This window comes from Mobula birostris, chromosome 4 (genome assembly GCF_030028105.1).
Source record: "Mobula birostris isolate sMobBir1 chromosome 4, sMobBir1.hap1, whole genome shotgun sequence".
NCBI classification, from domain to species: Eukaryota; Metazoa; Chordata; class Chondrichthyes; order Myliobatiformes; family Myliobatidae; genus Mobula; species Mobula birostris.
Window position 1 is genome coordinate 204,219,148 of NC_092373.1, and position 21,667 is coordinate 204,240,814.

The 21,667-nt window shown below is 45.2% G+C and overlaps 1 protein-coding gene across 2 annotated transcripts in view; it reads left to right on the forward strand.

Moving 5' to 3' along the window:
* LOC140196881 (uncharacterized) overlaps positions 1 to 20,752 on the forward strand; it is a 101,468-nt gene extending 80,716 nt beyond the window's left edge. For both annotated transcript variants that reach the window (XM_072256790.1, XM_072256791.1), the window contains exons 4-6: positions 2,998 to 5,676; positions 13,035 to 13,215; positions 18,555 to 20,752. In XM_072256790.1, coding sequence (XP_072112891.1) covers positions 2,998 to 5,676; positions 13,035 to 13,215; positions 18,555 to 18,776 — 3,082 coding nt within the window. In that variant the 3' untranslated portion in view covers positions 18,777 to 20,752. The remainder of the gene's footprint in view (positions 1 to 2,997; positions 5,677 to 13,034; positions 13,216 to 18,554) is intronic.
* The last annotated feature ends 915 nt before the right edge of the window (positions 20,753 to 21,667 follow it).

Genomic DNA, 21,667 nt, shown 5'->3' on the forward strand with positions numbered 1-21,667 from the left:
ACAAAAAATGCTGGAGGAACCCAGCAGGCCAGGCAGTATATATAGAAAAGAGTACAGTCGACATTTCAGGCAATCTGTCTGGCATGCAAACAAAAACTTTTCACTGCTTGTGATATCAATAAACCAATTACCACGGGTTTAGAAGATTTTGAAACAGTGGCATTTGTGGAATTCAATGCCACAAACTCCTGTGGAGGCCAAGTCATTGGTATGTTTAAAGCAGAGTTTGATAGGTTTTCAATTAGTAAGGGTGTCAAAGATTACATGGAGAGGTAGGGGATTGAGGCTGAGGGGGATAATAAATCCCTCTCAGCATGGCACGCTAGCATAGTGGTTAGCACAAAGCTTTACAGTGCAGGCAACCCAGGTTCAATTCCCACCACTGCCTGTAAGAGATTTGGACGTTCTCCCCATATCCGCGCAGGTTTCCTCTGGGTGCTCCGGTTTCCTCCCACAGTCCAAAGACTTACCGGTTGGTAGGCTAATTGGTCATTGTAAATTGCCCTGTGTTGGGCTAAGATTAAATCGACGGATTGCTGGGTCACGTGGCTCGAAGGGCTGGAAAGGCCTGTTCCACACTATATCTCAATAAATAAATAATAAAATCAGCCATAATGGAATGGCAGAACAGACTTGATGGGCCAAATAGCCTATTTCTGGTCCTATATCCTTATGGTCTTATGGTCTACAGTATTTTGAAGCAACAGTAGTTTGTCTCAGATATGGTAATTCCTCCATCTGGAAAAGCCGGGAGGTTCGCATGGAGTGCTGGGTCACACCATTACAGAAAGGGTATAAAGGTTCTGGAGAGGGTGCAGAAGAGGTTCACCAGGATGCTGCCTGGATTAGAGAGTAGAAGTGATAACGAGAGGTTGGATAACCTTTGGCTGTTCTCTTGAGCACACTGGTGGTTGAGGGGAGACCAGATAGAACCTGAAAGAGGTTTTCAAAACTTATGAGAGGGTAGACAAACAGAATCTTTTCCCCAGGGTAGAATGAGGATCAGAATCTGGTTTAATGCCACCAGCATATGTTGTGCAATTTGTTAAACACCAAATGGCAAACACCAGAGGACATGCTTTTAAGGTTAGAGGGGGGAAGCCTTAAAGGCATTTTTTTTTACATGGAGAGTGACAGATCCCTGGAATGTGTTACCAGGGTAATATTGGTGGAGTTTATCAGGCTTTTAAACATGTGACTCTGAAGGGAATGGAGGGATATGGGTGATAGATGGGAGGAGGGCATTCAGTTTAAATTGGCATCAAGATCGGCACAACGTTGGGGGCTGAAGAGCCTCTCCTCTACTGTATCGTCCTGTGCTCATTGTTGTGGTCTATGTTTGAGGTCGTTCATTCATTATGTACCTTGTCATATGACGTAGGCAATCACTGTCTTTCCATGACCACGATTGTTCTTGGCAAATTTTTCTACAGAAGTGGTTTGCCATTGCCTTCTTCTGGGCAGTGTCTTTGCAAGATGAGTGACCCCCGCCATGATCAACACTCTTCAGAGACTGTCAGCCTGGCGTCAGTGGTTGCATATCCAGCACTTGTGATGTGCACCAGCTGCTCGTACGACCATCCACCACCTGCTCCCATGGCCTCACATAAACATTTATGTGAATGCTATGGTTTGTTGGTGAGGCATACAACAAAAGAAAACAATATTCAACTATTGGAGAAAATATATATAGGCATCCGTTAGTCTCATGAGACCATAGACTTGCACCTTGGAAGGTTCCCAGGACGCATGCCCAGGCAAGGTTGTATGGAACACCAGCAGTTGCCCATGCTGCAAGTCTGCCCTCTCCACACCACCGATGTTGTCCAAGGGAAGGGCATTAGGACCCATACAGCTTGGCACCAATGTCATCACAGAGCAATGTGTGATTAAGTGCCTTGCTCAAGGACACAACACGCTGCCTCAGCCAAGGCTCGAACTCACGACCTTCAAATCACTAGACGAACACCTTAACCACTTGGCCACGCGCCAACACTTATAGAAAATAAGGAATTATATATAATAATATATCTATTGAAAATTGAAATGGCCTTGACAGAGTGATGTAGAGAACATGTTTCCTATAGTGACGGAATCTAGAACCAGAGGGCATAGCCTCCAGTTCAAAGGAAGTTCCTTTAGAACAGAGATGAGGAGGAATATCTTAAGCATGGGGTGGTGATTCTGTGAGATTCATTGCCACAGACGGCTGTGGATGCCTAGTCACTGAGTATATTTAAAGTGGAGTTTGATATGTCAGGGTGTTACAGGTTATGGGACAAAGGTAGGAGAATGGGGTTGAAAGAGGTAATAAGAAAGCTGGAGCAGTCTCGATGGGCCAAATGGCCTAATTCTCCCTCTATGATGGTGGTGTGGTCTAAAAGTGAAGGAGAAGAACAGACATGGAATAAAATGTACACAAATACAGAAATGTCAGCATTCATTTAAAATGTAAACAGCATTATAAAAATGGTTTAAAGTGTTTACGTTCCAGTGCTGCGATTACAAACGTAGCTGTAAAAATTGGGGTGCCAAAGGGAGCAGTTTTAAGAACAAAGACTGTTCTTGGGTATTTCACTGCCAAATTCTTTAACAGAAAGTTATTAGAATTGTGATTGTCTGGAAAGAAAGGTTGAAATATGACTGTTGTGTTTGGCCCTACGCAGTACTAACCAGGAGGACTCTTCTGTCTTCCCTCTACAGCCTGGAAGTGTCTCCTGTGGTAGAAACCAGTTCCGATTCTCCCTCGTTCTCTCCTTGCTTCCCAATGCATCCTCCTCCTGAGCCTCTCCTCCTTCCAACTCCTCCTCAGTTATCCACCCACCCTGACTCTCCATCTAACACTAATCCGTTCGCGACTGCGGAGGTAGGGCCTGTGCCATCCTCAAAGCCAGCTACAAACCCTTTCTTCAGTTCTCTGCAGAGTAACCCGTTCTTTCAGGACCTCTTAGCTGACCAGATATTAAAGTCTCCTCCATTCACGTCCTCTCTCTCCAGTTTAAACTTTGGGGCTCAAGAGATGTCCGACGCATCGATGCCTTCTCCAAGCACTGCCGGGTCCATTGGAAGAGGCTGGTCGGCCGTTGAAGCATCTGCAGCAGAAGAATTGATTCCTCCTCCATCTACACCGGCATCCGCCGCGGCCACAGCGAGTGCAAGCTGCATTCACGTACTGGACCCATCAGCTATGTTCAGTCCACCAGTAGTCCCAGACATAGCCAAGCAGTCTGCTGCCTTCCTTTCCCCAGGACTTGATGCTGAGGTCAAAGATCAAGAAGTGCTCTCACAATGGATGCCCACGAGTGCTGTGCCAGTGGGCGACTCGAGTGTTCAAGTGGCTTCTACTGTGCCAGGGGAAATTAAAGCAGCAAGTCCGGAGGAAGGTGATTGCTCCTCTACGTTGGTGCAAAGGGCTGAACTTAATGTTAAAATGAGTCCTTTGGTTGCCCAAGTCCACGCCTGGCCCAAAAGTGGCAGCTGTCCGATGAACTTGTCTGGCTCAAGGACTGAGGATGATGAGTCCTCAAATGTGATTGGGGACAGTGAAGCTACAGTGGATGCAGATTTGAAAACCCATTCTGTATTGAATACTTTACCGCCAGCCGTGCCTCCCATGATGCAAAACAGCACCTTTGGTGACAAGGGCCTCGAAACGAAAGCCAGCCTCGATTCCCTCACAGCGCATCTTGAAGAGATTCCGGGTGAACGACCTGGACAGAGTGATGCAGATATGTCTTCAGTCCAGCCGGAGGGGGGCAGAAGTGTGAGCGACACGGCCAGCGAGGCTGAAAGTGAGCTGCAGGTCGTACCCACATCCCTGGACAAAGCCCGAGGTGACGTGTGCCCAGATTCTCCACCTGTTTTGTTTGACAGAGTTGGTGTAGGGTGTGAGGGTGGACTAGAAGGTAGATCACAGGACGCAGCCATGCCCCATGAGGAGCAACCCCAGCTCAGTGCAGATCAAAGGAACGTCATTCCTCACTTGACTGGCCCACCGCCTCCGAAGCCACCCAGGTTGCTCGTGTATACCAGCCAGGCCAAGGGGGACGGGGACAGGCCCGGCATGCCGGAAGATCGACGGGAGATAATGATGCCGTTTGGCTGTGTGGCAACAGCTCTGCAGTTATCAGAGCAACAGGTGGACCGAGGGTTCGAACAAAGGGCCTCCCTTGTGGTCTCCAGCCCAGCTGCTGATGAGGTAAATCCTGAACGGACTGACTCTTCCTCCACACCATCTGACGCTGAGGAACCAGTTAGACCATCAAATGAGGTGGTAACCAAGGGGAAGGCCTCTTGTGGGACCTTTGAGCTGAGCCTAAATGAAAGCACAGGGTTTGAGCACTACAAGACCTGCCTTTCGAAACTCTCTGCAGAGGGAATAGACGTGTCAAGTGGCAGTAACGAAAATTCAAACAAATTGGATGTTTTTCAGCAAACTCCATCTTTGGGGCTAATTGAAGTCCACCAGGCATGTCAACTTGTCAAAATACAGCCGGCTGCGTTGAAAACAACTGCTGGTGTAAACTCAGAGGAGACTGTCTCAGTGGTGGAGGAGAGTCTGCTGACAGGTCTGGAGAGACGGGAGACACTTCCTGAAAGGCAGAGCGGCGTGGCCTGGCCTGATCAGACTGACCATTTGGAGCAGGTTTTCCTCTCGGCCATCGAGAGTCTGACGGGCACGTCTGATCCCCCACTAAATGAGCGCGAGGCAAGCAGGGAGGAGTTCTCCGGAGAGCTAAAGACTCAGGTGGATGATGGCACGGGGAAGGAAGGGGAGCCTTCTGCGCAGAGGAACTCGATGGAAGTGCTCACCATGAAAATGGAGAGGGGATGCCAGCAGGCCGAGGCTGCGAGTCTCGAGGCCGGGATTGGCCCTTCACTGTGCAGTGAGCCGTTAACAGCTGGGATTGAAATGGAGCAGCACATTGGGGGAGTAACATGTGTGTTGGAGCCCTGTGCCGGGGGAGAGAATTCTGCGTTGAAGCAGTCCGGAGAGGGAGAGGAACTTACCTTGGAACGGCCTGCTAGGGGAGAACAATTTGCCTCAGGACAGTGGCCCAAGGGAGGGGAGCTCTTGTTGGGGCAGCGAGGCAGTGAAGAAGAATTTGTTTCACAACAGCAGCCCGGGGAAGAGGAACCCTTCGTGGCAGAGAATTTCCCCACTGCTTCATGCCCACCTTTGACCGTAAAACCGAACCAAGGACGGGTAACAGGAAAGGCAGGCATCTTGCCACACGGCGGTAATCTGTCTGCCGACAACGCTGACGTTCAGGCCTTTAATGGCCAGAAGCCCGAGGTGCAGGGGGATTCCTCAGCCGGATCCGTCAGACTTTCCGCTGGCAGTGAGACCTCCTTCGAGGAGGGGCGAAGCTTCAAGGACCTTCACCTCCAGTCCGCGCCACCCCCCCTGCATGCCACTAACCTCACTGTAGAGCGGATGGGACCTCCTGCACGAAGTAACAAGCCTGTGGCCTTCTCCACTCCTCACCCCGTGGCTGTCACTAACCCTAGAGTAACCGACCTACCCTCCCCCATCCTGCCCCCCTCCAACGGTGCCCCGCCCCCCGGGGCCACCCAACGCTCGCTGCAGTCCGGTGGTTCGAACGTGGCGCCGCTCACGGTTTTACCTCGGGAGACACGGCCAGCTGAGATACCCTTCCCGCAGCAGCGGATCAGGTGAGCACCAGCCGATTAAGATGCACCATTGCGAGACCGATGTGCTCTTCTCAGCTGGGAGGGTGTTAATGGTGAAGGTACAACACTTTCAGCACTGAGGACTCTCACTAACTGTCACGCGCACATTGAAACACACGGTGACATGCGTCGCCTGTGCGTCAGCGACCTGCACGGCCAGAGAATGTGCTGGGGGCAGCCCGCAAGTGTCACCGTGCTCCCGGCGCCAACATAGCTTGCCCACAACTTCCTAACCCTCGCCCTCTACGTCTTTGGAGTGTGGGAGGAAAGTCACACCGTCACGGGGAGAATGCTGCAACTGCAGGAATTGAACCCCAGTCTTACAGCTGGTGCTGTAGAACGTCATGCTAACTGCTACGCCATTGTGCCGCTGGGCAGGCCATTCAGCGCAAACTGTTGTGCGTTTATATCTCCAATATATGTCTGTTTATACTAAATGTCCTCCTCCCGATTATTAACTACATCGCTCCATTCCTGTCATGTTCACGTGTCTGTATAAAAGCCTTTTACACTCCACAGCACTGATTGCTTCCACTACTAGCCAGTAACCCACTCCAGGCACCTGTCACTCTCTGTGTGAAAATACTTGCCCCTCACCTTGCCTTTCAACTTCCCCGCCCTGACCTTAAAAGCATCTCCTCTGGTGTCTGCCACCCTGGGGAAACAATTCTGACACTTCGCTGTACGTCTGCTACTCATAACTAAAAAAGCTATGAGGTCTCCCCTCAGCCTCCAGCGCTCTAGGAGAGCATAATACAAGTTTGCCCAACGTCTCCTTATAGCTCGTACACTCTAATCCAGGCAGCATCCTCGTGAATGACTCCTGCAACCTCTCTACAGTCTCCAGGTCCTTCCTTTCACAGGGTGACCAGAAATGTACACAATATTCCAAATGCCCCATCCACACACTCAACAATGTAGGAACAGCTTCTTCCCCTCTGTCATCAGATCTCTGAATGGTCCATGAACCCACAAACATTACCTCATGACTTTGCTCCCTTTTTGCACCACTTGCTCATTTGTTCATTATGTGCCGTGTTGTACGTTGTGGGTGATCATGGTCTTTCCATGACCTGGATTGTCCTTGGTAAACATTTCTACAGAAATGGTTTGCCACTGCCTTCTTCTGGGCAGTGTCTTTACAAAATGGGTGACCCCAGCCATGATCAATACACTTCAGAGATTGTCTGCCTGGCGTCAGTGGTCACATTACCAGGACTTGTGATATGCACCAGCTGCTCACCCGACCGTCCACCACCTGCTCCCACGGCTTCTGTGATGCTGATCGGGTGAGGGGATGGGCTAAGCAGGTGCTACACCTTGCCCAAGGGTGACCTGCAGGCTAGCGGAGGGAACCATTACCACAGGCCTTATTTACTATAGTTTCTACTTCCATAGCCACGCTCAATGAATGTTGGATCTGGACTCCAAGATCCCTCCGTACCGGGATGCTGTTCAGGGGCCCAGCATTACCTGAAAGTGACTGATCAGGTCCAGTCTCCTGGCTTCGGCCCCTGAAACCAGAGTGGCAGGGTGGTATAGTGGTTAGCGTAACACTATTACAGTGCCAGCAACCTGTGATGAATTCCCGCCACTGTTTGTAAGGAGTTTGTGTGCTCTCCTTGCGACTGCATGGGTTTCCCCCAGGTGCTCCAGTTGCCTCCCATATCCCGAAGACACCCACATTGGTACTGTGCATTAAATGGTCACATGAGCGTAATTGGGTGATGCAGGCTCATTAGGTTGGAAGGAGGGTCTGTTACGTGCTGTATCTCTAAACAAGTAAACCTCCAGTAAGTTGGGTTTTGGACAGTGGGTGGGCTGATGAGCGCATCCTTGTTCTGACGGGCGGCAAGGGTTGCAGCAAGGCTTCAGTTCTGAGGGCCGGGGTGGCGAGCGGTCGAAGATTGAGGGTGAAACGCTGTCTCGGTTTCCTCAGAGGTCTTCACGAGGTTTATTCACTGAGTTACCGGATGGAGATTAAGGACCGAAAACCTTTGTGCGCCTGCAATTGTGGAGTCAGACAGCAGTGACGTAGGCCCTTCCACCCTTTGTCTCCATGCTGACCCGTCCATTCTGTTTTTCTGTCTTGTACGTGCAAGTTGCATGTCCTACGAGAATAGGTTGAGTGAGCTAGGACTTTTCCCTTCGGAGCAAAGGATGATGAGAGCTGAAATAGAGATGTACAAGAGAACAAAAGGCATGGATAGAGTGGTCAGCCGGTGACACTTTTCTCAAGGTGGAAATGGCTAGGGTTAGGTTAGAGTTAATCAGGGTTGTGGGGTTGTGGGGCATCATGGCTCAGGGGCGGGAGGGCCTACCCCAAGCTGTATCGGTAAATGCAATGGACCTGTGAAATGCTGCATCTTGTTGGGTGCTGGAGTGCTCTGCTGTGTGGGGTATGATGCTGGTTCGAATGGGAGTCAGTGTGCTGCCTCCCACAGCTCTGTGATGAGGGAATTAACAGTACAGGAGTGGTGACCCTGATACTTTACAGCGCTGGCAATCTGGGTAAAATTCCACCGCTGTCAGTGAGGAGTTTGTACGTTCTCCCTGTGACCGCGTGGGTTTCCCCTGGGTGCTCTGGTTTCCTCCCACAGTCCAAACACATACGGGTTAAGTTTGGGTATGCTATGTTGGTGCTGAAACCATGGTGACGCTTACAGGCTGCCCCGGCACATCCTTGGACGCAGACGGCGCATTTCACCAATCAAGAAAAGAGAATCAACAAACACAGGGAATACCACCACCTACTTGCCGGGGTTTAGCTCCCTGTGTGTCTGCAGTCCCCAATCTGGACGGGTTAATGGTACAGGTCAGGAGGTTAATTAGCCACATGGGTGTAATTGGGTGGCATGGTCTCACTGGGACATTCGGGCCTGTTACTGTGCTGTATCGCTAATGAACCAATGTGCAACGCAACCTGCAGAGCTGCCCTTACTCAGTTCCAGTTGCCCCAGTATAGGAAGGATGTCGAGGCCTTGCAGAGGGTGCAGAAAGGGTTCACACCAGGATTAGAGGGCACATGCTATAAGGAGAAGTTGGACAAACTTTGGGTTGTTTTCTCTGGAGCGTCGGAGGCTGAGGGGAGATCTGATAGAGGTTTATGAGATTATGAGAAGTATAGAGAGAGTAGACAGAGAGAATCTTTTCCCCAGGGTTAAAATGTCTAAAACCAGAGGGCATGCATTTAAGGTGAGAGGGGGTAATTTTCAAAGGAGATGTGAGGGGCAAGTTTTTTTTACACACAGAGAGATGGGTGCCTGGAATACACTACCTGGGGTGGTGGTAGAGACAGAAACATTAGAAACTTTTAAGAGACATTTGGATAGGCCCATGAATATGAGGAAAATGGAAGGATATGGACATTGTGTAGGCAGAGGAGATTAGTTTAGCTGGCCATTTGATTACTAATTTAGCTGGTTTGGCACAACACTGTGTGCTGAAGGGCCTGTTTCTGTATGGCTCTATGTACTACCTTCTCTCCTCAGCCAGTCCTCAGGTGGGTAGCAATTGTGAGCAGAACCCTGGCTGCCTGGCTTCAGGGTGCAAAGGCTAGTTGTGGGGCCCAGGGTGGATTCTTTGCTCATTAAGTTAGAACTGAAATTTGATTTGTGTATTTTCTTTCAGTTTATTGGAAGTGAAGACTATTTTTATAACAGTTTGATTCTCACCCTGTGATGGTGTAAGAGCCACTGATGTTGATATTATCATGTTGACGTTACAATAAATTAGACGAGAAACTCAGCTCACTCTTAAGTTCAACTTTATTCAGCAGGTCAGGCAGCATTTATGAAAATGAATAAGCAGTCAATGTTTCAAGCTGAGATTACATATATAAGAGAGTTCTGCACAGTACTCTAATAATTTTATGTATTGTGCTGTACTGCTGCCACAAAAACAACAAATTTCATGACAAATGTGAGTGATGATAAACCTGATTCTGATCTGGGACTCTATTGTAAACTACCTGTGGGAAGGGGCAGGGAGAGGGGAATCATGGTTGGGGAAAAGGGGAGGGAGCAGGAAGCATCAGAGGTCAGGGCATGACGTGGAACAAAAATAACAACATTCAATGATTATACAGAATAAAGAGTTATTTAAAAATAAAGTTTGAGGTTAAAGCACAGATCTAGAATAAAATGTTCATATATACACACACTATGTATTTACAGTGTAAACAGCATTATAAAAAGTAGTTTAGCATGTTATCAGTGCAGTGACTGGGATAAAAGATAGAGAATCAGAATAAGAATCAGGTTTAATATCTTTGGCACATGTCATGAAATAAATTGTTATGCGGTAGCAGTACATTGCAATACATAATAAAAAATCTATAAATTGCAGTAAGAAATATATATATATATATATATGCAAAAAGAGAGCCTAAAAAAAACAAAAGTGAGATAGTGTGCAATGTCCATTCAGAAATCTGATGGCAAAGGGGAAGAAGCCGTTCCTAAAATGTTGAGTGTGTGTCTTCAGGCTCCTGTACCTCCTCTTTGATGAGAAAAGGGGGTGGGGGCTAACTAGAATGATTGATCAGTTTAACTGCCCGGGGGAAGAAACTTTTAAGATGGCAAGTTTGTTTTTGTTATAGAGCTTTCCAGAAGGGAGCTTTTGGAAAAAGGGGTTAGTGGCCGCAGTAATTATTCCTGCCTTTTTTTTGTCCTTGACACATAGAAATTCTGTAGTGATGTTAGACGACAGCCAATGTCCTTTCCCACTGTCCTGACAGTTCACTGTAGTTTTTGTACTCTGTGAGAGGATGCTGCACTTAACCAGACAGTAAGGGCTTATGTGACGATGCTCTCTATGATGGCAGTGTAGGATTGCAGTTTCCCAGTGGTAGGCAGGCCACCTCCTTACACTTTGTGTTGTACACACACTTTACCTCCTCACTACATTTCTCTGGGGCCTGTAACAGGTCTGTAGGATTGACAACTTACTAGACCACATTGGAAGAAAAATTAATGTTTGATCCTTGGGGAATGTCCCCAAGGAAAAATCTGGTATCACCCTGGGCAGCAAGGTCTCGTCCTGAGGGAAATCCCAGAGATTCCCTCCAGTTCCAACTGCCACGGATCTTGGTCTGATTTGGATTTGTAATGAGCTTCCTAGCATGAAGCAGGCTGTTGAGAAGACATGGTGTGTTTAATGAGAAGCAAGGTGAGTCCATGAGGGAGAAGGCTATTTGCTGATGGAATGTCTGATGCCATTAATGGCAGACCAAACCAATTAGGCTCATTGAGATGCATCTGCTGTTTTCAACAAAAATCCACATAGGTTCGGAGTCAGATTTAGTTATCACACGTACATCGAAACATACGGTGAAATATGTCATTTGCATTAACAACCAACACATTCAGGGATTGCTGGGGGCAGCCCACAAGTGTCCCCATGCATTCCGGGACCAACCTATCCTGCCCCAACAGCAGAGAACACCGAGAAGCAGAACATACCGTGTGACAATAGCAAATCGAGCCCTGTTCCTTGTTACATGCACAGTCCTCCAACCCCAGAACAGGTCACCTTGTCTGACCCTCGAATAGATGATATCTAGACTAACTTGTGCTTTGTACTCTTGTCTTGCAGAACTGTTCTTTCTAAATGCCTAACTTAGTTCATCTTCTGCTATTCTGAATCCTATTTTGCTTATAATTTTCCAAAATGAGTTGTGTACAATTTGATGTGTGTTAACTCGCAAACTCAGTAATTCCATAACGAATGCAAAAATAAGGTCTTTCATGCCCGGGAATACTTTTCTTCCCTCAGAAATATCTTTGCCCAATACCTTTACAAGAACATTGTTACAGGAGGGGAGATGTCAGAGGTACATTTTTTTTATACAGAGAGTGGTGGGTGTGTGGTATGCCCTGCCAGGGGTGGTGATAGAGGCAGGTACATTACGGACACTTAAGAGACTCTTAAATAAGCACATGGATGATAGAAAAATGGAGGGCTATGTAGGAGTGAAGGGTTAGATTAATTTTTAAGTAGATTAAAAGGTTGGCACGACATCGTGGGCCGAAGGGCCTGTACTACGCTGTAATGTTCTATGTTCTATAGGCAGGCAAGACTGAGATTATTCAGCAAGTTAAGAAGAGAGGTGACAGAGATGTTGAAAACATTGTGGGCTCTGGATCAGATGGATAGAGAGAAACTATTCCATAGAGCAAAGGGGATAGGTAGAGCTTGCTCTGTGCTGTATCTCAATAAACAAATAAATGAATAACACTCTTAGAGACATAGAGCTATTCAGTATGGAAACAACTGCTCTAACCATCTCTTCCGTACTGACTAAGTTGCCCAACCGACCTGCCTCCATTTGCCTACATTTGCCTCATGGCCCTCTAGACCTTTTGTAGCCGTGTACCTGTCCAAATGACTTTTGAATGTTGCAGTTGTACCCACCTCCACCTCTCCTCCACCACTTCCTCTGATTCAAGATTCAAAATTGTTCTTCTTCAGCATACTAGGGTAAAGAAGAATGAATGAATGTTACTCTGGGAATGATGCAGCATTATAAAAATGCTAAGCATAAAGAACACTTTAAATATAAATACTTAAGATTAGATTAGTTTATGTACAAAGTCTGATTGTATGTACATAAAGACTATAGGACTGTAAGACAGGAACAGAATTAAGCCATTCGGCTCATCGAGTCTGCTCTGCCATTCCATCATGGTTGATTTATTAACTCTCTCAACCCCATTCTCCTGCCTTCACCCCGCAGCCTTTGATGCCCTGACTAATCAAGAATCTATCAACCTCTGCTTTAAATATACCCAATGACTTGGCCTCTACAGCCATCTGTGGCAATGAATTTCACAGATTCACCACCTGCTGGCTAAGGAAATTCCTCCTCATCTCTGTTCTAAGGTGATGCTAGACACAGGAGTCTCTGTACATAAGGTGACTGACAGGAAATGATAGAGTAGTGGTGGTTGGGCGTGTGGAGGGGTAGGTTAGTAGGTGGAGGTGTTGATCAGCCTCACTGCTTGGGGAAAGTAACTTGTTTTGAGTCTGGTGGTCCTGGCATGGATGCTATGTAGCCTCTTCATTTGATATACTCAACTCCCACCTCGTGTCAAAAAAGTTACCCCTCAAGGACCTATTAAATCTTCCCCCTCTCACTTTTGATGTATGCCATCCAGTTTTAGAATCTCTTACCCTAGGCAAAAGACTATTCACCTTATCTACGCCCCTCATGATTTTATAAAGCTCTACACGGTTTTCCCTCAGCCTTCCGCACTCCAGGAGATAAAATTGGACAGGTTTTCAACATGTGGAGTGCCAGCACATTTACGTGAGTGATCTCCCCTTTGTTCTCCCACTAGCCCTCACCCCGTGAAGCCAATCACTGCCACGACCCTAGAGATGACAGAGAAGAAATCTGGCCGATCGTGTATCAGCAACACACTGTCCAGTGGACTGGAGAAACTGAAGATTGTGACCACTGGGAATAGCAGCCCTGGTAAATTTCCTGTGGCTTGGCAGGAGGATCGGGAAGAAGTAAAGGTAATTGGACGACATGAGTTTCATCCATCTTGTGTTAAATGTCAACGGCGATGAATGTGGAAAGTATACTCAGTGGTACTTCCCGTATCTAATAAAGAAACCGCTGTGTGTATGTTCATGGTCTTCTACTGCAGTAGCCCATCCACGTTGATGTTCAACATGTTGTGCATTCAGAAATTCGCTCCTGCACACCACTGTTGTATTTCAGTTACTGTCGCCTTCCTGTCACCTTGACCTAGTCTGGCCATTCACCTCTGACCTCTCTCATTAACAATCAGTCTCTCATTTTTTTGCCCGAGGAACTACTGTTCACTGGATGTTTGTTTTGTTTTTCTCACCATTATCTGTAAACTCTAGAGCAGGGGTTCCCAACCTTTTTTATGCCATGGCCCAATACCATTAAGCAAGCTGTCCATGGATCCCGGCTTGGAAACCCCTGCTCTAGAGACTGTTGTGGATTAAATTTTCAGGAGATCAGCAGTTTCTGAGATACTCTTGTCTGGCACCAACAATTATTCCACAGTCAAAGTCACCTCGATGACATTTCTTCCCCAATCAGATGTTTGTCTGAACAACAACTGAACCTCTTAACCACATCTGCACTTTTATACATTGAGTTGCTGTCACATGATTGGCTGATTTGATATCTGCTGTAATGAGCAGGTGTACAGGTGTACCTAATAAAGAGGCCACTGAGTATGTTTTCTGAATCAGAATCGGGTTTCATATCACCGGGATATGTTGTGAAATTTGTCAACTGAGCGACAGAGGTACAATGCATGATAATATAGAAAATACATAAATGAATTTCAGTGTGTGTGTGTATGTATGTAGATATCTACAATAAATATAGGCAGCATGGAGTAAATGATGTGCTTGAGGAATATAAAGAATGTATAAAGAATCTTAAGAAAGAAATTAGAAAAGCTAAAAGAAGATATGAGGTTGTTTTGGCAAGTAAGGTAAAAATAAATCCCAAGGGTTTCTACCGTTATATTAATAGCAAAAGGATAGTGAGGGATAAAATTGGTCCCTTAGAGAATCAGAGTGGACAGCTATGTGTGGAGCCAAAAGAGATGGGGGAGATTTTGAACAATTTCTTTTCTTCGGTATTCACTAAGGAAAAGGATATTGAATTGTGTAACGTAAGGGAAACAAGTAGGGAAGTTATGAAAACTATGATGATTAAAGAAGAGGAGGTACTGGCGATTTTAAGGCAGATAAATGTGGATAAGTCTCCAGGTCCTGACAGGATATTCCCTAGGACCTTGAGGGAAGTTAGTGTAGAAATAGCAGGGGCTCTGACAGAAATATTTCAAATGTCATTAGAAATGGCGTGGTGCCAGAGGATTGGCGTATTGCTCATGTTGTTTCATTGTTTAAATAGGGTTCTAAGAGTAAACGTAGCAATTATCAGCCTATGAGTTTGACATCAGTGGTGGGTAAATTAATGGAAAGGATTCTTAGAGATGGTATATATAATTATCTGGATAGACAGGGTCTGATTAGAAACAGTCAACATGGATTTGTGCGTGGAAGTTCATGTTTGACAAATCTTATTGAATTTTTTGAAGAGGTTACTAGGAAAATTGACGAGGGTAAAGCGGTGGATGTTGTCTATATGGACTTCAGTAAGGCCTTTGACAAGGTTCCACACGGAAGGTTAGTTAGGAAAGTCCAATCATTAAGTATTGATATTGAAGTAGTAAAATGGATTCAACAGTGGCTAGATGGGAGATGCCAGAGAGTAGTGGTGGATAACTGTTTGTCAGGTTGGAGGCCGGTGACTAGTGGTGTGCCTCAGGGATCTGTACTGGGTCCAGTGTTGTTTGTCATATACATTAATGATCTGGATGATGGGGTGGTAAATTGGATTAGTAAGTATGCAGATGATACTAAGATAGGTGGAGTTGTGGATAATGAAGTAGGTTTTCAAAGCTTGCAGAGAGGTTTAGGCCAGTTAGAAGAGTGGGCTGAAAGATGGCAGGTGGTGATAAGTGATAATGCTGATAAGTGTGAGGTGCTACATTTTGGTAGGACTAATCAAAATAGGACATACATGGTAAATGGTAGGGCATTGAAGAATGCAGTAGAACAGAGTGATCTAGGAATAATGGTGCGTAGCTCCCTGAAGGTGGAAACTCATGTGGATGGGGTGGTGAAGAAACCTTTTGGTATGCTGGCCTTTATAAATCAGAGCTTTGAGTATAGGAGTTGGGATGTAATGTTGGAATTGTACAAGGCATTGGTAAGGGCAAATTTGGAGTATTGTGTACAGTTCTGGTCACCGAATTATAGGAAAGTTGTCAACAAAATAGAGAGAGTACAGAGAAGATTTTCAAGAATGTTACCTGGGTTTCAGCACCTGAGTTACAGAGAAAGGTTGAACAAGTTAGGTCTTCATTCTTTGGAGTGTAGAATGTTGAGGGGAGACTTGACAGAGGTATTTAAAATTATCAGGGGGATAGATAGAGTTGACGTGGATAGGCTTTGTCCATTGAGAGTAGGGGAGATTCAAACAAGAGGACATGAGTTGAGAGTTAGGGGGCAAAATTTTAGGGGTAACACAAGTGGGAACTTCTTTACTCAGAGAGTGGTGGCTGTGTGGAACGAGCTTCCAGTAGAATTAGTAGAGGCAGGTTCGATATTGTCATTTAAAGAAAAATTGGATAGGTATATGGACAGGAAAGGAATGGAAGGTTATGGACTGAGTGCAGGTCGGTGGGACTAGGTGAGAGTAAGCGTTCGGCATGGACTAGAAGGGCTAAGATAGCCTGTTTCCATGCTGTAATTGTTATATCGTTATATGTGTGTATATATATATTTTTATATATACATTTAATATACATTTTTTATATATATATATATATATATATATGTTGAATAGTTAAAAATAGTAATGCAAAAACAGAACTAATAATTTTAAAATAGTGTAGTGTTCATGGGTTCAGTGTCCATTTAGAAATCTGATGGTGGGGGAAGAAGCTGTTGCTGAATTGTTGAGTGTGCACCTTCAGGCTCCTCTACCTGAGAAGAGCGGATGTCCTGAGTGATGGGGGTCCTTAATAATGGACGCCGCCTTTCTGAGGCACTGTTCCATGAAGATGTCTTGGATACTGTGGAGGCTAGTACCCATGGTGTGCTGACTAATTTTACAACTTTCTGTAGCTTTTGGTCCTATGTAGTAAGCCACCCCCCACCGCCACCCCCGTTCAGTGAGACCGTGATGTCCGACCGTTCAGTGAGACTGTGCTGTCCCCCCGTTCAGTGAGACTGTGCTGTCCCCCCGTTCAGTGAGACCGTGCTTTCCGACCGTTCATTAAGTCCTTGTTGGCCTCGATGCTTCTTGCATGCCAGTTTCCCATAACCCTTAATTATTACTCTTCCAATAATTTATCTCTCTCCATTGTAACTGCATTTCATCACCTCCCAAACCCAAATTCAGGGGAAGAGATTTCCTTCTCTGAGAGATGAAATTTCTTGGCACTTCATTTTAATAGACCATCCCTTTATTTTGTCGTTACCTCCCTTTGTTTATTAATTTCACACTGGTGATAACATTTCAGCAATATTCCTGTGAGGTCCCTTAGGATCTTCCATGTTCTAACTCCAGAGAACAGAAACTCAAAAAGTCTAGGCTCTCTTCACAGGACAACTCTCAAATCCAAGGAATTAGCCTGTGAATCTCCTTAGGGCTGCCTTCATTGCTACCGTGGGGCAGCACAGTAGTGTGGCAGTTGCCATAACGTTTTAAAGATTAAAGATTGGCTTTTTTGTCACATATACAAAAACAAAACAGACAGTGAAATGCATAATTTTGCATTGAATCAAATCAGCGAGGATTGTGCTGGTCAGCCAGTGACTGTCATCACCATAGCGGTGGCTAACGCACTGCTTCACAGGGCCAGCTGTAGGACCAGAGTTCCTGTTGTGGATTTAATATTTGAGTAACATTGTGAACAGATTGTTTAATTAAGCATTCTTTGTTTAAATAGTTTATTGTGAGTTATATGTAAAATACATGAATGGTATACATTGTTGCATAACCCATAAGGGTGCACTTCACTAATGTGAAAAACCACTGAGCCACACGAGTTATCCCTGGCTCCACGTTTTTCTTTCAATTAGTTTTATGTTTTGAAATTATGAAACATAACAGTTCCATTCTCACCACTGTCTATAAGGAGTTTGTACGTTGTCCCCGTGATCACGTACGTGTCGTCCGGGTGCGCTGGTTTCCTCACACGTTCCAAAGACGTACAAGAAAGGGTTACTAAGGTGTGGGTTTCCTGTGTTCGCGCCTGAAGCAGTTGTGGGCTTCCCCCAGCACATTCTCAGACTGTGTGGGTCACTGTACGTTTCAATGTACTTGTAACAAATAAAGTTAATCTTTAGTTATATGCTTTAAAAAAAAGTTACCAGAACCAAATCCATGCACAGTATTCCAGTGTGACCTCACTGTGTAGAACTGGAACAAATCAACCCCTCTTCTCAAATTCTAGGCTTCTTGCATTTAACACCAACATGCTGTTTGATTTCTGGGAAGAAGGGGCTTGTGTTGCTGTTTTGTTGCTTGTTGTGTTCTGTGTTGTTCTGCTGAGGTATGTTCTGTTGGCGCTCCAGAATATGTGGCCACACTTGCAGGCGCCCCCAGCATATCCTCAGGTGTGTTGGTTGTTAACGCAAACAGTGCCATTCACTGGATGTTTTTGTGTACACGTGATAAACCTGAATTTGAATCTAACTATAACTACTTGATGTTTTTGGGAAGGGAGAAATTGCTTTTATATCCTATTGGTAGAAAGTCACACTAACTGAGACAAGTTAATATTTATGAAGAAGAAATTTGGCATATTAGTTTGGGACACTGCAATGAAATATTGTGATGAATAGATACCTTTCTCTGAAGTACTAGAACAGTTTAGCTAGAGAACTGTAAATGAAAAACATTCCAATGTATTATAATATCTCAGTTTAAAGAGACTTTGCTGCATGCTGCAAAGACACAGGAGGCCACATGCAATGCCGGGCTGGACAATTCTGGTATCTATTTGTGCTTGGGAGTGGGGGGGGGGGCGTTGATGTTCCTGTTGCCATTTGCACAGTCTGTTTTTTTTTGCATATGGGGGTGGGGGTGTGGGTTGATGTTCTCGTTGTCATTTACGTGATTTGTTTTTTTGTGCGAGTGGCGGGGTTGATGTTTAACTTGAAACTACTTTCATGGATTTCTTTGTTTCGTGGCTGTCTGGAGTAGGCGAATCTCAGAGTTGCGTACTGTGTATATACTTTGATCATAAATGTCCCTTGAGCCTACTTGTAACGTTTTCTTCGTTTTGCAGGAATCTAAGGTGGTGGACCCCGCAGAGCACTACTACCACCTCACACATGACGAGCTCATCAAAAAAGTCCTGCAGCAGGAATCAGAGCTGCGGAAGAAGGAAGAGCACGTGCGAGATCTGGAGGAGTATATCGACCTCTTGCTAGTGCAGATTATGGAGCAGAATCCTAGCATTCTCCAGTCAGTCAGTGAGAAGATGAAGAACAAGGCATTGACCAAATAATCCATTGTGCCTGACTGGGTGCTTGTTGGAATGACATGCAAATACCACAGCAGATATAAAATAATGACATTCTTGGTGCAAAATGATCTATTGAGGATCATTTTGCATTAAGAGGGGGCAGTGGTGAAGAGGTGGGAAGGAGGAACGAGGTTCAGTAAAGTCTCGGTTTGAGACTTTGTTTTCACGATTAATACTGGAGGCAAATTGCTTAGATTTATATGCATATAAAAAGTTCTGACATAGAGCAACTCTTTCTTAGCTGGCATTGATGAGTATACTACAAAACAGAAATGATCAATTCTTCTTTTGCCGTGGCCACAGTATGACTGCTTTGCGAAATGAAGCGAATATTTGGGAAATCTTCCAAGCGAGATATCTTCGCTAGGCGTGAGGAAAACTTGCAGGTGTTAAACTGCATCTAACCTGGCCCCCGTGTCTTTGCAAGCCTATTTAAACTATCTGAGATATTATAATTTAATGGAGTCTTTCTCATTCACACCTCTCCAGCCAAATAGTTCTAGTAGTTCGGAAAAGGTATCTACTGTTGGCAAGATTAATTCCAGTTACCCAAACTAAGCTGGCCTGGTGATTCTCTTTCTTCAGTTTGTTCAGGCTGGAAAGCCCTTGTAAATAACTAGGAATGAGAACTATCCTCTATGCAATATTGATGCCACACTATTGTACTGTAAAATTAGTGGAATGGGTGCTACCAAAGACATACTGAAGCTGATGCTTTGCCTATCTGGCCCGACACCAGGCACTGCTTAAAGGAACGGCATCTCAGTGACTGCAGTTTCCTGTGCCGACCTTTGGATGCACTAGACTTTATAAAGGTACCAAGATCTGTTCAAAGACTGGTCCTTTGGGATGGTGAGAGAGCATGAATTTGCCACTGTCAGAAGTCAGAGCACTTTCCAGCAAGGTCTGAATTAGCAGCGGAGCAAGAGCTTATTTTTGCCCCTTACCGCCCACCACTAGCCCCTGGCATTGCATAGTGTCTGTGGTGCAAATCCACTGGCTTCTGGTCTAAATGGTCAAGTCGTGCATGTTGGGATGGTGGGATAGTGGAAGAACACGTTCAATTTCTTCTGAGGCAGTTGCATTTATTGGAGAGAGAGTACGTGGTGGTGCACCTGCCTTCCCATCGGACACACACACACACACTTCAGCAAACAGTCAAGAATCTGATCTCGTGAAGAATAGCTTTTCTGGTGCTTTTTCATCTTGAAGAAAAAGATACACGTTTCAACAGGAACTGTGTTCATGAGTAGAAGACTGTACCAAGTCTCTCAGGAAATTGATGAGTATTACATCTGCAGTTATTTTTGTAAGGGGATGGGTGGGTGGGGTGGGGAGAGTTTGCTTCAGTCTCTATGCTGAACGCCATCTATAAAGATTACTTAGAGCACGGTATTTTTTGCCTTATTATATTTTGTATACTCTTATCATGAATTTAAGTATTTAAGAACTGGCTGTTCTCAAAGCAAATACATCGAGATAAAGTTAAATCCGAGTTAATTAAAATTAAAGTTAGAGATTCGATATCCTGAATGATATCTTGCAGCTGCTTCTCTGTAGGTCTTGTTATTAAATCGCATTGTGCAGAAGCATTCAAGAAGCAAGTTATGATCACCTGCAAAATTTCATTGTCAACGTATTGTCTGGAGGAATGAACATTTGTTAGTTTAAAAAATAAATAAATACATAATTATCGCAAGGGTTTGCTTTGAGGTGGGAATATTCTGAATCATTCTCCACTTCCTTAAAACCTCAGTGTCCACTGTAGAGAGCCCTACCATACTTTGCTGCATACAGCTCATTGGCATCTGCCCTATTATTAGGTGTAGAAACCTATTTCTCCAATTGCCTTTGCTGTGTAACTGGTGTGTATATATATATATATATATAGAAAAGAGCTTTCAAAATTGCTACCTGTTAATAAAAATATATTAAGAAATAATAAAAGTAGCTTTTTTCCAAGATAAATGTGTGAGTGTATTAATAATAAAAATTCCTTGACACTTCCCGTGAATTGGAATGCACCCAAATGAAGCCTAGTCACAGGAATGGAAATTTCCACCTTGCATGGTTGATGAATTAAGCGTGATTGCACCAGAGTAGCGTAGCGGTTAGTGTGACACTATTACAGCTCAGGCATTTGAGAGTTCAGAGTTCAATTCCAGTGCTTGTCTGTAAGAGGTTTGTATGTTCTCGCCCGTTAACCACATGGGTTTCCTCCCACAGTCCAAAGATGTACCATTTAGTAGGTTAATTGGTCATTGTAAATGGTCTTGTGATTAGGCAAGGGTTAAATCGGTGGGTGCTGGGCAGTGAAATCGTTGGGCTGGAAGGGCCTGCCCGTGCTGGTCCACTAAATAAGTTCATTTTGCCTTTCCTGCATCAGCAGCAGAAAAATAACTCAGTTTTGACTGTCACATTTCATTTTCTAAAAGGTTGGGAGATAGAAAAATAGAAAACCTACAGCACAATACAGGCCCTTCAGCCCACAAAGCTGTGCCGAACATGTCCTTACCTTAGAACTACCTAGGCTTACCCATAGCCCTCTATTTTAATAACCTCCATGCACCTGTCCAGGAGTCTCTTAAAAGACCCTATCATTTCTACCTCCACCACCGTCGCCGGCAGCCCATTCCATGCACTCACCACTCTCTGCGTAAAAAAACTTACTCCTGACATCTCCGCTGTACCTACTTCCAAGCACCTTAAAACTGTGCCCTCTCGTGCTAGCCATTTCAGCCCTGGGGAAAAGCCTCTGACTATGCACACGATCTATGCCTCTCATTATCTTGTACACCTCTATCAAGTCACCTTTCATCCTCCGTCGCTCCAAGGAGAAAAGGCCGAGTTCACCCAACCTATTCTCACAAGGC